At 41.5% G+C, this 16,371-nt stretch overlaps 1 protein-coding gene across 1 annotated transcript; it reads left to right on the top strand.

Moving 5' to 3' along the window:
* Positions 1-1,749: 1,749 nt before the first annotated feature.
* or62c5 (odorant receptor, family 62, subfamily C, member 5) lies at positions 1,750-2,697 on the top strand. Its single transcript, XM_052107648.1, has one exon. It carries the CDS (start codon positions 1,750-1,752, stop codon positions 2,695-2,697), a length of 948 nt encoding a protein of 315 aa, XP_051963608.1.
* The last annotated feature ends 13,674 nt before the right edge of the window (positions 2,698-16,371 follow it).

Consider the following 16,371-nt stretch of genomic DNA (forward strand, 5'->3'; position numbering starts at 1 on the left):
CCGGTGGACTTGCAGGAGGGGGCCATGGCGTGCAGGGGGGAGCGGTCTGGGACCGATCTACCACCGAGGGTAGCGAGAGTGGAGGAGCGAGGAAGCTGGGCTTGCTCAGCTCGTCATGCACGTCCGGGAAGGAACCCGGGGGGGCGCGGCTGTGAGCGGCGCACATGCCCGCGGAACCAATTAAGCCCGGGGAAGCATAGCGGACCTTCGTGCGTTAGGCTCAGACTGGGCGGAGACCCAGTCGTACGGTAGGCTGTTAAGCGGACCGCACTAATCCCGAGCTCGGGGGAAGCAGGCAAGCGTGCCGGGGAGGCGGGAGGTTTCGAGGGGATTTACCCGGCGAAAGCGTCCCGTTATTCTCCCCAGATCGTTCTTCATCGCCCGCGGCGCCTGCCTCAAAAGGAGGCGAGGCGCGGGGGGCGGCTGAAATGGCTCTCTCTCACTACAAGAGAAAGCAGAGATCGCAACGCTGCCGCGGTTATGTTCTCACACTGAAAACATAACCCATTGGAGAGAATGCTCACCCCGAGCTCGGACGGAAACAAGCAAGCGTGCCGGGGAGGCGGGGGGTTTCGAGGGGGTTCACCCGGCGAAACGGAGCCCGTCACTGGCCCCAGATCGTTTTCATCGCCGGTGGCGCCTGCCTCAATCCCGTAGGAAGGAGGCAAGGTGCGGGGGGCGGCTGAAGCGGCTTTTTCTCACTACAAGAAAAAGCCTACAACTGCAATGCTGTCATGGCTATGTTCTCGTACTGAAAACATAGACCATTCATAAAAACGCTGCCTGCGTGTGATCGCAACCCAGGAATGCATGGCAGTTTTTATGGCCGTCAGAGGTGGGGAGAATCAACGCATCCAGAAACTACACAGTGGCGGAAAATCGTCTTTAAAAAGACGCGTCCTGAGAAGGACGTTCAACGCCGCTGTGTTTTGCTCTTTTAGAGCGAAATTTACTCTTTTAGAATAAATCTTTCGAGTTGTCTGCATTGTCGAAGCGCCCAGGGGCAAAAATGCACAGCCTGCCAAGTTTGGTGTCTCCACGACTTATAGTCTCTGATGCCCAGACACTTTTAGGACAGAACAAAAAACAAGAAGGAAAAGATGAAAATCAGTACAATTACAATAGGGTTCCAGCAGCTTTGGTGCTTGGCCCCTTAATAAGAACACTAACAAACACAATAGGTCTTTGCCCTTTCAGGGCTTTCATGTTTGGCATAGACTGACATAGTATATTTTCCCAAGAGAGAGATAAAAGACTGAATATTCATAAACAAGTAAATCATCATTGGACCATTCCATATATATATAATCTGACCGAATCAACCTTTTACAAACCACCATGTCAAACATAGAAATGGAGAATGTGGTAAGATTTAACCATTACATATTTTTTTGAATGTTTTAGAAGGAACAGTGAATATATTTTTTTATAATATTGGGTATTTCCAGATTTTGAAAATATTTTTGAGGTTATTTCAAGTCTCTGAAAACCTTTTTGATACATTATTGCAGTTTTATTTCACAAATTGAGATAAGGTTAACAAACCTCAAGCAATGTTCAATATACAACAACATGATTAACATTGTTTAGTGGTACTTTCTTATTGGCTGGAAATGGAATATCTAAATAACTGAAGAATATCTTGAGGTTAATGTTATGATTTAAAATAAATATTCCAACTATTTTCTTCAAATTAGCATCCCAATAATCTCATAAGAATGACTGATTAATAATTGTGTATCATTTCAGATGCAGCCACCACTAGGAAATGTTTCCAGTGTTTTAGTATTTACACTCTCTGGTCTGAATGAAAGCATGGAAAACAGATATGTGTTTTTTTCTTTGACTGCATTGTATTATCCATTAATTGTGTTGTGTAATGTAACTATAATTTACACCATAATCTCACATAAGACACTTCATGAGCCAATGTATGCGTTTATATGTAATCTGTGTATGAATGCACTTTATGGCACTGCTGGATTCTACCCCAAATTTATGTATGATTTGTTATCCCAGTATCATGTTATTTCTTATGCTGAATGTTTGATTCAGATATTTGTCATCTATTCATCTGTTTTGTGTGACTTTTCAACATTAACTGTGATGGCATATGACAGGTATGTGGCAATATGTAGACCACTGGAGTATCATTCAGAAATGACTAATAAGAGGGTTATTGAATGTATCTTTCTCTGCTGGCTTTCGCCATGCTTTTGTATGTGTGTTGTAATTGCATTAACATCAAGACTCACCTTATGTGGCTCTAGTATTGAAAAGTTATATTGTGAAAACTGGTCAGTTGTTAAACTGTCCTGTTTTTCTACAACAGTAAATAATGTGATTGGGTATGCTGTCATTGTTGTATACTTTGGACACGCAGTACTGATATTTTGCTCATATATCCATTTGATTGGAAAATGCAGAAAGTCAATAGAGGGAAGGCACAAATTCATACAGACATGTGTACCTCATCTGCTTGCATTACTCAATGTAACTGTTGCACTGCTGTTTGATGTATTGTACAGTCGGTATGGTTCAAAGCGTTTGCCACAAAATGTGCGAAATTTCATGGCATTGGAATTCCTACTAATACCCCCCATTTTAAATCCCCTTATTTATGGAGTAAATCTGACACGGCTGCGGAAGCAAGTTATTAAGTTGTTTTTCAGGAAACAAGTGGGGATGTCTGAGTAAATATTTCAGCAAGTCTAATGGTCCTAACGCATGATACTTTATGATATTTGTGAGCTGTCCTTTAACCTGTTAGTGTGCTCCTTGTGATATCACATACCCAAACTAAAATGTTTGCAGTTAACAACCATAAACTCTTTGGACTATAGGCATAATTGTGGTCTTAAATTATGACATTGTTTATTATTGTAGACTTCTATTATGGAAAAATAGAATCCATTCTATTATGGATTTTTTATATTTTATGCCAGATTTCAAGATTTTCAAGATGAAATATGAAATAAGTTTACTTGAATTTCCAAAGAGGTGTATTTTATTTATTTATTTTTAATTTGTTGCTTCAAATAGCTGTCATGTTTATTAAACTGTATATACTTCAGTGCATGATAAAATGTTAAATGTTACAATTACTAATATATATATATATATATATATATATATATATATATATATATATATATATATATATATATATATATATACACTCACCCAAAGGATTATTAGGAACACCTGTTCAATTTCTCATTAATGCAATTATCTAATCAACCAATCACATGGCAGTTGCTTCAATGCATTTAGGGGTGTGGTCCTGGTCAAGACAATCTCCTGAACTCCAAACTGAATGTCAGAATGGGAAAGAAAGGTGATTTAAGCAATTTTGAGCGTGGCATGGTTGTTGGTGCCAGACGGGCCGGTCTGAGTATTTCACAATCTGCTCAGTTACTGGGATTTTCACGCACAACCATTTCTAGGGTTTATAAAGAATGGTGTGAAAAGGGAAAAACATCCAGTATACAACAGTCCTGTGGGCGAAAATGCCTTGTTGATGCTGGAGGTCAGAGGAGAATGGGCCGACTGATTCAAGCTGATAGAAGAGCAACTTTGACTGAAATAACCACTTGTTACAACCGTGGTATGCAGCAAAGCATTTGTGAAGCCACAACACGCACAACCTTGATGCGGATGGGCTACAACAGCAGAAGACCCCACCGGGTACCACTCATCTCCACTACAAATAGGAAAAAGAGGCTACAATTTGCAAGAGCTCACCAAAATTGGACAGTTGAAGACTGGAAAAATGTTGCCTGGTCTGATGAGTCTCGATTTCTGTTGAGACATTCAGATGGTAGAGTCAGAATTTGGCGTAAACAGAATGAGAACATGGACCCATCATGCCTTGTTACCACTGTGCAGGCTGGTGGTGGTGGTGTAATGGTGTGGGGGATGTTTTCTTGGCACAATTTAGGCCCCTTAGTGCCAATTGGGCATCGTTTAAATGCCACGGCCTACCTGAGCATTGTTTCTGACCATGTCCATTCCCTTTATGGCCACCATGTACCCATCCTCTGATGGCTACTTCCAGCAGGATAATGCACCATGTCACAAAGCTCGAATCATTTCAAATTGGTTTCTTGAACATGACAATGAGTTCACTGTACTAAAATGGCCCCCACAGTCACCAGATCTCAACCCAATAGAGCATCTTTGGGATGTGGTGGAACGGAGCTTCGTGCCCTGGATGTGCATCCCACAAATCTCCATCAACTGCAAGATGCTGTCCTATCAATATGGGCCAACATTTCTAAAGAATGCTTTCAGCACCTTGTTGAATCAATGCCACGTAGAATTAAGGCAGTTCTGAAGGCGAAAGGGGGTCAAACACAGTATTAGTATGGTGTTCCTAATAATCCTTTAGGTGAGTGTATATATATATATATATATATATATATATATATATATATATATATATATGTATGTGTGTGTGTGTGTGTGTGTGTGTGTGTGTGTGTGTGTGTGTGTATGTGTGTGTATATATATATATATACATTAGGGCTGTCGATTTAACGTGTTAATAACGTGCGATTAATTTTACAAGAAATAAAGCATAAAAAAAATGGACGCATTTAATCGCAATGCTTTCCTGAGAGATTCAAGCTTTTAGTACATCCTGTTTACTCAAGAGGGCAGTAAGTGAAATATCAGCAGTGTGAGCAACGCGCAGTTTATTACAGTGAACAAAACCTTAACAACTCTTCAGCGGACACACAACATAAACGTGCGAACCAAGGGATCTCAAGATGTGTTTAAAGATTGAGTATTAAACTATATTTAACTTGACACAGTGACCTAAACATTACATTTTTATGACACAACACACCCGAGATGCGACACAAGCATGTCTGACGCAGGTCGTATGGTCTTTACCTCACAAATATTTAATTACTGTTGTGGCAAAACAATTATTAACCAACCATTATCACTGCGTAAGAGACACACTGAATCAAACAGTCTTTTAAAATAATTTATTCTTACAAGAAGGACCCAGTCATTACACAGGAATTAATCTGTACCATGAGTGAGATGCCGAAGGGGAGGGCTGACTTGTTTTTTATACCTCTTTAGCCCAAGGTCTCTCACAGAAGCAGATCCTCCCCCTCTACATTCCTCAGACACAGGGGCATTCCCTTGCAATGACTATTACTGATCAATGAGTGTTAAAATTTCTACAACAATTCCCCGACAAATTTCCAAGACAAATTTTAAGTCATATCATCACACTTACACTCTTCATCTCTGATTTTCGCATAAATGATCACTCTCTTAAACATTTGTGAAATAACATTTGGAAAAAGTAAAAAGCTTAGGCTGTTTTTTTTTTTTTTTTTTTTGTGTGTGTGGGGATAGTCCCTTAAGTATTAGCAAGCAAGTAAAGACTTTATCTGAAGCCGGGCTAAATGAGTAAACACTGTTACAGTCACCTCAGTATAAACAAGAAATAGTGTACAGATTAAGTAGGAAAAACACATCAATTTAACATTTTGGTTATGACACATCTCTTTATGTCAGCAGGCTATAAAAATACAAATAATAAAAGTATAATAAAATCCCTCATTTCAAACCCTCTCCTTGTACGTCATCTCGTAACATGGATGACCGCTGCTTATAACCCTCTTTACATATCCAAACATTCTCAGAAAGGAAAGACATACCTCATTTTAACACATTTCACAGTAGCTCTCGCTACTTGTATCATCATATTTGTGTTCATCATCCTCTGGATAGACTGTCATTTTTTTACCAATTGAACAAACATCCCTGCTTTAACCAGTCTCTGTACTGAGCTGGAAACACGTTATAATTCATGGTAAACATAACAATATCAACAGTCCTATCACCGCAAGTGGTAACACAGTTTGAATCAGCCAATACCCCCATCCTCCCCAGAGATTCATAAACCAAGTAAACCATGTACTCTTAACATGTTCTGGCTCCTGTTTGGCTTTTCTCATGTGTTCAATTACATTTGTGATATTGTCGCTGTAATCTAGAATATTGAAACAAGACATTCCCAACATTTTGCAAACTCCCCCTTTCTCTGTAGTTAACATATCAAGAACCAACCTGTTTTGAATGACCGCATCTCTTAACTGTTTCATTTCATCATTTATCATTGTCAAAGCATTTTCTGTGCTATTAGCTATTGCTAATACTGTCCATGCTAGCCCATTTATCTTATTAATTGTTACCGTTGTACCCACCCCTAAGAACAATGACCACCCCAGATGCCTTGTTTGGCAAATACACAGATGTACCCACATTCATCAAAGCTGGATAACAACATCCTGACCATTTCTTTGGCATCCGATGAAATGCCCTGTTGCCACACACCCACACTGCTGCAGGTGAAGTTTCATGTGGCTTGCTGAATGGGCATGTGAAGTTGACTGCTTTGTCGTTGATGACGGCTGTACAGTTGTCCGCTGTTCCGTCCTTCATGTTGATTCTGATCCTGCAGTCAGTGCTTTAAACCACCTCGCATTGTTCAGACAAATGCACACGTCACCCTGTGTCGCCGTCACTCTCAGAGGTGGAATTGCTATATCAGTGTGGTTATATTGCTGCACGTGGTCGCAGTCGTCCGCAGGTCACTTTGTTGGTGTCGTTCTTTTCTCCAGATCAATCACAGCACATTGAGCACATCAGTCATTTGCTGTGGAATCAGACACTTTGTTTCTTTTGCTGTCGCTACAGTCAGTGGGACAGCTTTCCAAGCATGAGACATTTGCAGACAAAGCCAGAAGCTCATTGATATCTCCAGTTCTTCCTTTTGCAGCATCGCCAGAGCACATGCCTTGTTCCCTTGACAACTTATCGTGGCCTTCTGCACTTCAGGATTCGCTTGACCTTTTCTCGTGTCTCCGTTTCCCATCTTCTTGTATCTGGCTCCTCTTAAACACACACAGCTAGAATGCAGGGGTCTTTTGCTAATATTTCTTTAATTATTTTCAGTTTGTACCTTTTCACGATGATTACTGCTTGTGACCACACGATGGGGTTCACTCTGCACACAGGCCGTGTTATTCTCTGTGGTTGGCCTTGCTCTTCCACTGATAGTGGTACTCGGTGTTCAAACTTGACCTCAGCGTTTATTGACATTCACTCGGAGCAATCTCTTCCTGTTGCTGATTCTCCTGCGAAGTGGGCGGAACTTTCCTGCAATGGTTGGCATGAACCCACGTAGCGCTCTCTGCGACCTTCACTGCCGTGTGAGTGTATGTGTGCGTGTTGTATGTGTGTGTGGTTAAAACATTTTCACTTCCCTTTTCTGTAGCCAGCAGCTGATCTCCCTCAGCTCTCTCCCCCTCCTCGCTGCTCTCTGCTCTGCTTCAGTCTGCCTTTTCCTTCCCCGGACAGTCTGTAGCCCAGTGTCCCTCTTGTTTGCACAGTTTGCATTTCGTGCATTCTCTGAACTCACGGTCATCAGTCTCACACAAGCCGCAATTCCACTTCCGCTGATTTCTGTAGCCTCTCTTCTTTTTGTCGGCCCATTTCTGCTGCGGTTTCGATGCGCTGACATTAGAACTGCCAGCTGAAGATCTTTCTTTGTCAGCAGCTGTTCCTCTACGTGCACAGCATGTGCCAGGTCAGCCGCCCGCTCTTCCATTCAAAGTAACTTGCTTTCACCGCTTGCGCGATCTCAGGTCTCAGAAAATAAGTTCATTCAGGTCTCCTTCACTGTCCGAGTCGGGAGAAGCTGCTTGTGGTGCTTGTCTTCTGGGCAGAGAGCAGTCGAGGTCAGGCTTCAGCTTCAGGGCTTTCAGCTCTGCCACGGGATAGTGATGATTATACGCCGGCGGCGCTGGCACAATCGCCGGTGCATGTGGGGAAACACAAACATACTTTTCATTAGTCGGTTCTGGTGGTGCTGACACAAACAGATCTTTCACACATTTTATTTTAGTTTTTTCCTACACTTTTCAATCCTACATGCTAATTGTTTCTGCATTTGCTTTCGATCTCTTCTATCTGCTTTCTTAAGCCAACAGCCCACTGTCTGTTCACATTTTTTACACACGTTGAACGCAGCCACAACAACCTCTTTGTGCCCTGTTCTACTGATTCTTGCACCACTCTCAGTCTAGTCGTGCTCAGTGTTCCCTCCCCTGGGGAAATCATGGTACTTTATCAGTTTCTCTATGTCCTGCATACATTTTCTCCTATAGTTTTTCTCATTTGACAGAAAACCGGTGTATCAAATTTGGCAAGCTTGCTTTGAGATTTCCCCATACTGGCTGTTTCTGTTTCTCTGTGGATTTACCGTTCGACGCATATCTAATAATCTGTCGGATGTCTCCGACAGATCTGATTTCTTAACCCAAGATCAGATAAGGGTGCTAATTACGGTTTGCTCAAAATCTTTCTCTGGAGTACGTTCCAGCGCTCAGTATTTCAGCTAACCTAAATAAACAATTTTTGAGAGAACTCAGTCTCTGTTTAGAAAACCTCTTGACCTGTTCGTAGGACTCATTTCTGCTCGAGAACCTCTTGTACTCGCACCACAGAAAACAGTCTCAGCCACTATGGTTCACTCACTCTTATACCAAAAGAAAGTAATACCTCTCTTATCAGAGATATTTGGGTTGCCACGGGTTCGTTTTGATGCGGTCGGCCCCTCTCTCTTAAGCTTATGAGGTAGAGCTGGAACTTCTCAGTCCAGGTGGCCAAACACCGTCCACTCTCAGAACTAATCTGTACCATGAGTGAGACGCCGAAGGGGAGGGCTGAATTGTTTTTTATACCTCTTTAGCTCAAGGTCTCCCACAGAAGCAGATCCTCCCCCTCTACATTCCTCAGACACAGGGGCATTCCCTTGCAATGACTATTACTGATCAATGAGTATTAAAATTTCTACAACATTACCAACAAGGTTAAGGAGGTGTCCTTTAAACTGTTACACCGTTTATACCCAGTCAATTTTTATTTATGAAACATGCTCCCTGAAATAGATCCACTTTGCTCCTTCTGTAATGCTGTAGATTAATCTGCCCCTCACATTTTTTGGGTATGTGTCCACGCTGTAGTATTTTGGAGAAAATTTTGTTTGTTTGTACGTACCTCTATTTTAACTAGTTTTTCTTTGCTTTATAAAGACGTTTTATTTGGTTTTTACAGTTTTGATAACTTAAGTTAATATTTTCTGATTAATCTGTTTATATTTCTTGCCAAGTTTTTTTATACATAAGTGTACATTTATGTCTATAAAGTCCCTATTTGCACTTTTTTTGCAAAAGACTTGAAATATTATTTAAATACTCTTTGTACCTCCAACAACTCCAAAGCATTGAAAACCATTGCACTATGTAATGAATATAATGTCTTGGCATTATTGTAAAATGTTTCTGTAGTATTGTGTACTATGTACCCCTGGCTTGTTTCTAAAAAAATAATGTCTGACGCAGGTGTAAATTGACGGGTCCTTATACAAGCCCTCATAATAAATCTCCTACTGATTGATAAATTCACTTGTGAAATGGATTGCTGTGAACCGTATGCCAATGATTGACTTATGATCAATAATATGGTAGTAAATAATACATTGTATTGTAAAGCCGGTTTTTGAATGGTCTTATCAATGATTAACTCTTCTGCTACAAGAATGTAATGCATTTTAATTATCTGAATATTTTTTATTTTATATATATATATATATATATATATATATATATATATATATATATATATATAAATAAATATACATATAAATAAATATAAGGGGAGGACCTTGTACTGAAATGCCTGGCCGTCGGAAGGATCGATGTCGAGGCAGAATGGAGACGTGGAAGTACGCGTCCTTCAGGTCTACCGGTGCGAACCAATCTGATGCCGAACGAAGGTTAAAATCTGTTTCTGCATGAGGATTTTGAATGGGAGTTTGTGTAAAGCCCGGTTGAGAACTTGCTGTTTGTTGTGAATACCGCTGAAACAAGACGGGAGCCTGGCGAATTTAATTGCGTCGCCAAGTCAGATGGTCCTGGTCAACCAGTGCGACGGGTTGGACAGCAAAAGCCATGTGTCTAAGCTCCTTGCAAGGGGCACGAAGGAGATGAATGTTTTTGACGTACCGCGTGGGGCTTCGCAGCGAGGGGAGCAGGTAATAAAGTGTTGGGAGGCAAAAGCGTGTCCCGAGGCTTGGGTGCTGAGAAAAGACTCAAAGTGGGGTGCCGTGAGAACGGCAAGCACTGGCTAGATGACCCAGGAAGTGAGGAAATCGCTCAGCAGGCAGATGGGGCACGGACCGTGCTGGGGCGGTGCCGTGGCATGATGTACAAGATGACTTTCGTCTGCCTCCTTATTGCCGAAGACTACTGGGGACGTTGAGAATGCGAGCCTTGTCAACGTTGTGCATCTCAACCATATTCAGCCATAGGTGACATTCCTGGATCACAAGGGTGGCCATCGAGTGCCCGCACTGTGACCTTCGTGGCTCTGAGAGCCAGGTCGGTGGCAAAGCGCAGTTCCTGCAGCACGTGGGGGTCAGGACTACCCAATTGCAGATCTTTAAGTGCCTTGGCTTGGTGGACTTGCAGGAGAGCCATGGCATGCAGGGCAGAGGCGGCCTGTCCAGTGGTGCTGTAGGCTTTCGAAGTCAGTGATGACGTCATCCTACAGGCCTTGGAGAGGAGTACCGGATGATCTCACCAGGTGGCGGTGTTCTCGGGAATGCAACCGGCCTATCCACCTGGGGGACCTTCGTGTACCCGTGGGCCGCCCCACCGTCAAGGGTAGTGAGTGTGGACAATCAAGGAGGTCAGATCTGGGTAGTAAAATGTGCCCTCCACGACCTTGTCAGCTCCGGGGGGTGGAGTGGAGGGGTCTATGAGTGGCGCCCTGACCCGAGGAACCAATCGACTAGCCATGTGGGGGGGGGGGGCGCGAAAGTTTCCAGTCTTGTCTCACGTTCATGGCGTTCCGGGAAAGCATAGCAGACATCCGCAGGTCAGCCTCAGACTGGGCGAACAGATCCGAAGTTGGCAGCCCAGACGAGTCATTAACACCAGATGCCACTGTGATACTATCCGATGCAGCGGCGCAATCATCATCCAGCTCGCGGGGTCCAAATGAGACAACAGACTGGCCATGAGGCGAGACGGTAGGCATCGGACCCGGACGGAAGCAAACGAGCGTGCTGGGGGGGCGGTGGTTCGTGGGGATTTACCATTGATCTCCCCAAATCTCCTTCATCGCCAGCCGCACCGGCCTTAATCCTGTAGGAAGTAAGTGCGGCATGGGGGGGCGGCTGAAGGGAGAAAGCCACAATCACAACGTTGCCATGGCTATGTTCTCGCAAAGAGAACATAAACCATTCATAAATTCTGCCTCCGTGTGATCGCAGACCAGACACGCGAGGCAGCGCGTATGACCATTATGAGCGGAGAGAAAACAGCCGTATCCAGGAACTACACAAAGGTGGAAATACATCTTTAAAAAGACGCGTCCTGAAAGGGACGTTCAATGCCTGCTGTGTATTGCTCTTTTGTGAATGAAAATACTCTCTTTTAGAGGGGAAAGATACTTCTCTTTTAGAGGTATACACTCTTTTACAGAAGCGCTGTCGAGAAAGTGGGAGAAAGCCGCTGGTAACATGCCGTAGATCCAACAGCAATGCTCTGATAGAGGTGAGTGGAACAGTAGTGAGACTCAGCTTGCTGCTGCACAACCGCTCGGCTTCGAAGAAAAAAATCTGACTGACAGAAGCACGCCCACTTCCCTTTATACCCGTATGTCTGGGTGCGGGACATGCAAATTCTGTCTGCAAATTTCTCATAGGCCTTTTTTCAAGTTTAGAGGTATGCGAGGCTCTCAAGAAAGACCCCTACATTCGACACAACGTCGAGTGAGTGACAGAGGGGGAACAAAAGACATTTCTAAATTCAAATTGCACTTTAAACTAAATAAAAAAGCAATAAAATAACGAAGTGATAAAAAATTCTTATTTAACCACCTTCCCAAATCCAAACATTTACCATCTCCAAAGACTCCATTTGCAATCAAGCAAGTATCCTTCAACACAACAGATGGAAAATTATTAATAGCCTACAGATTAAAAACTAAAGACAATTTTACATTTAAAGACAATAATAAATCCAAATAAATTAGCTTAATAAATTTCCTTGTGTCCCCAAAATAATGCTGACAAATGTGTTCTTATCGAATATGCGTTTGTATTCTGTTTTGTTAATACGGTTATTTCTGCCTAAAGAAAATAAAATAAAACTCATGTTCAAGGTGAATGTGTCTTGCATTACTTTATGATTTAATCACAATCTTTGTTTATTTAATACAAAGATTTATATTACTGAACCTGCAGAGTTGCATGACAGGCTCGTACTGCACACCACTGAACAAACAGCAAATCCAGTGAATTGTTTGCTTTATTGATTTTGCTTTAAAAATGTATACATTTATTGAAACACATAAAAGACATTTCTAAATTCAAACTGCACTTTAAACTAAACAAAAAAAGTTATAAAATAAGTATGTGATCAAAAAATATTTTTTAACCACCTCCCCAAATCCAAACATTTAGAGTCCCCAGCGGCTCCATTTGCATTACGTTGGAATCCGAAATGCATGACAACCACGAGGAAATAAAGCACAATAAACTCACAGCATCTCCCGATATGATGGGAGATAATTTGCAGCATTCTCATAGATGACATTATTTTTGCAAACAGTTTTCAGTCAAATGAAATCGAGAAAATGTTTTGAAAACTCTTTACATGGGTTTGTTCTAGGCTTGTGCTGCACGGCAACATGCACTTGTAACAAATGACAGGCTCGTGCTGCAGGCCTGTGAACAAACATTGAATAAAACACAAGCACTGACAGCTTTTCTGTTGTCTGTTATTAAAAATATAATAAAGTGTGTTTCTTCAAGTGCATGTCTTTGTGACTAACTGACACTCAGAGACGTCTTACAGGTCATCCGCCTGTTGCAGGAAGTTGAGCAAAATTTATTAAATAAATTTGGACAAGGAGCTTGTGAACTGGATTTAGCATCGTCGTCGCAAGGATATATTTTGCAGACTGACCGGGGGTTAATTAGTCTAGTTGGTTTCATGCTTAAAGCTGAACTCTTTATTTTTCATGCTGTTGTGGAGTGGTGGTTTTTGCAGCCTCATCAGAGTAGGGTAAAACTTAAAAAATGGGCGGTTTTGTTTGTTTTCTACAAATGATTACCTGCCGTTTTTGCTGCAAAACACTGGAGACTTTGAGGGGTTACGTGCTGCATTGTAGTGTTCTTAGGAACAAACCCCATTGTTTTTTCAAATCTGTTGGTGCTATGTGTATTATAAATACAGTCTTCTCTAGAACTCTTGATAGTTTTGCCACCCTTCGATTAAAGAAACTTCAAGAATAAAAATACCCAGAGGTTACCAGAGCCAGTTAGATCCAGCTCTGTTCCTACTTGGTGCCGGACTCCACTGCTATGTGTTGCTGAGTGATTATGACAAAATACAGCCGGTGCTAGATAGAAATCACTCAGTCTTTTGACTCCAAGTAACCTTAAAAAAAGTAGTTAGGCACACAGCAGCTACACTGACTGGGGCAAGAGAAAGGAGTCTCCAGGAGAAAGCTCTCTTCTTGGTATTTAGGCTTTTCAGCACCACTCATTAGCCAATCCCAACAGGGAAGGGATTATTGATCAACACTGAGGAAATGAATGAGACCTGGGGTGTATTCCAGAAAGCTGGGTTAATTTACCATCAGATTAACCCTGAACTATGGGTTGATTATGGGTTGATTAACCCAAAACCTGCTTATGGAATAATGAAAAAAAGCAATACAGCTGCATATGCGAGGGAAAGACAATTGGCTTAGCAAAAAAATAACTGACAGAGTAAATGCGTACCTTTTTTTAAATTATTATTACATTTTAAATATGCTTGCCTTTCTTTTGTTAATTTGCAAAGTTGAACAATTGTCTTTTTGAGCATGTGGCATGACTCGACAAGCATTTACTGTTCTCTACATCAGTTTCTTAAGAATACAGTGCAATGTATATTGACAAGAAATATTTAGGCCTCTTGTTTTATAAAGTGTAATCCTTCTGGAGCCAAAAGAACTCTTTCCCAAGTCAAAATGAAACACAAAAACATTCTCCAAAAAGGTAACATTTTATTTTAACTGTTGTAAGATCAATGTCTTAAGTTACTTTTACAGTATTCTTCCTATATAGCTAATAGAAAGAAGGCTGAGGCCCGTCTAACTGGCGGGGGTCCACCTCCACCTCATCTGAGGAGTTGGCTCTTTCACTTAAGGTCGCCCTGTGGTCGATGGTATTCCAGAGGGTACTTCGTCAGACTTTGCTACCTCCTACAACAACTCAAGTGACTTGGTACAATGTAGGTATACCATATTAGTACTTATGATTATTTAGTCATACGTTTGGACAAAACGATCATTAACTCTTGTCATTAGGAAGAAGGCTAAATGCTTCCCAAATGCAGTCATTGTTTCACTTGTGCATTATGCATACATATTCTATTTTACAGCATATGCTGTCTACAGTAATCTGTTTTTTTTATTATTGCATGTTCCTAATGCCTTTATTCAGTGTTTGTCATACTTTAGTAATTTACACATTGAGTATCTTTTTTTTCTTGCAGTTGCTAATGGACGCATTGTATTATTGGATCCTCCTGAAACCACACAGTCTGTCACAATTGTTAGTGATGCATTTTAAGAACCAGTTGCTTTTAGATCTTTCACTTTGTCTGACAGACAAAGTAACCTTGCATATTTCCACTCTAGAATGATGATGAAGAGACCACATCTGCTGTGACTGAATTAGAAAGTGCTGGGAGACCCACAGAGGTATGATTCATATACTGGACAATGCATAGCTTTTTAGATGGAGTGAAAAATGTGTCATTTGTCCTGTGACAGAATCTAGCTGGGGATGTACATGCAGATGAGGGTCCATCTACCTCTACACATAATCTTAGCAGTGTAAGAACTTGTCCCTGGTTGTCCTTATTTACATAATGTTACTATGTGGCAGATTTTCTTTAACCATCTTATTTACTTTGCCTTCCTAGTTGTCTGCAAAGAAGGTGTATAAGGTCCATCTATTAAGGCAAATTAAAAAAACTGACATGGACATGGACCTTATACAGCTTCAGCTAGAGGAGAAAAGGCTGGCCATTAAAAAGGCCAAACTTGAAATAGAACTAGAGCATCGCCTTAAGGTGAGAAGAATCATATGTGAAAATGAATCTGTTATTTAATTTTTTTTGTGTGTGTGTGTGTATAAAGCAATAAATACAAATCTGTCATGTCTCTTTTATTTCAGGATATGAAGAAATGGAACAGATTAAATAAAGTGATTTTGACAAATCATGTCTCTAAGCATTCTGCCATCTCTGTGGTCTGCTAGATTCAATGGGTGTTGTTCTAGGTCATCTTCATCAGGACAGGGGGGGATGCCTCTCTCCTCTTATTGTGGCAATTTTGTGAATTACCACACAAGCAACTGTGATGTCACATGCCCTATTTGGAGTGACCCTGAGCCCACGCAGACACTGAAACCTCGCCTTCAGAATGCCTATTGTCATCTCCACCTTGGCCCGTGTTCTGCTGTGAGACAGGTTGAAGCGTGTCTGTGGTCCGGGCTCAGGATCAGGGTAGGGTGTCATCATATAGGGGAGGCAAGGGTATCCTCTGTCCCCCAGCAAGTAACCATAGAAGTGTCCTGTAATGTTTGAGGTGTTTTGTAAATGTAATAAAGACTACAAGCATTTGTCTAACAAAATGTACTCTGTTGAAATTTGTTGCACAGAGATGACTCTCTAAATATTCTGGCATTATGTACAGACCCAGGCCATTTTGCCTCAACATTAGTGATGAGGTGGGTTGCATCACATATTACCTGTGGAGAACAATACGTTTATTTGTAACACCAATATTAAGGAGCCAAAATATAGCTATTACCTGCACATTGATGCTATGCACAGACTTCCTATTAACATAGTCTCCCTCATTGATAGATGGAGCTTTAATAGGAATGTGGATGTCATCAATGCACCCAATCACGTTTGGGAACCCTGAAATTAAGATTAATTACAAGTTTAAGAAGTCTGTGTAGCCTTTACATGTGTGTGCAGTCAAAATAAACCTATTAAGAAATGTCATTTAATTGAAGTAAATGACAGAATTTCTGAGAGCAAACCTGCCACCCTGTGGAATTCTTCTTTAATAAAGCGCACAGGTTTATGGCCAGGGGACTGTACAAAAGTGTGTAGAAACCGTTTCAGTGCCATGCATACTGTACGAACGGCTCTACACACTGTTGCCTTTCCCACATGCTCTGCATCGCCCACATTGTAGAGAAAA

The sequence above is a fragment of the Xyrauchen texanus genome, chromosome 36 (genome assembly GCF_025860055.1).
Source record: "Xyrauchen texanus isolate HMW12.3.18 chromosome 36, RBS_HiC_50CHRs, whole genome shotgun sequence".
Classification (NCBI taxonomy): Eukaryota; Metazoa; Chordata; class Actinopteri; order Cypriniformes; family Catostomidae; genus Xyrauchen; species Xyrauchen texanus.

Coding starts and splice junctions, on each gene's coding strand:
- or62c5 (XM_052107648.1), top strand. CDS start 1,750: ATGCAGCCACCACTAGGAAATGTTTCCAGTGTTTTAGTATTTACACTC.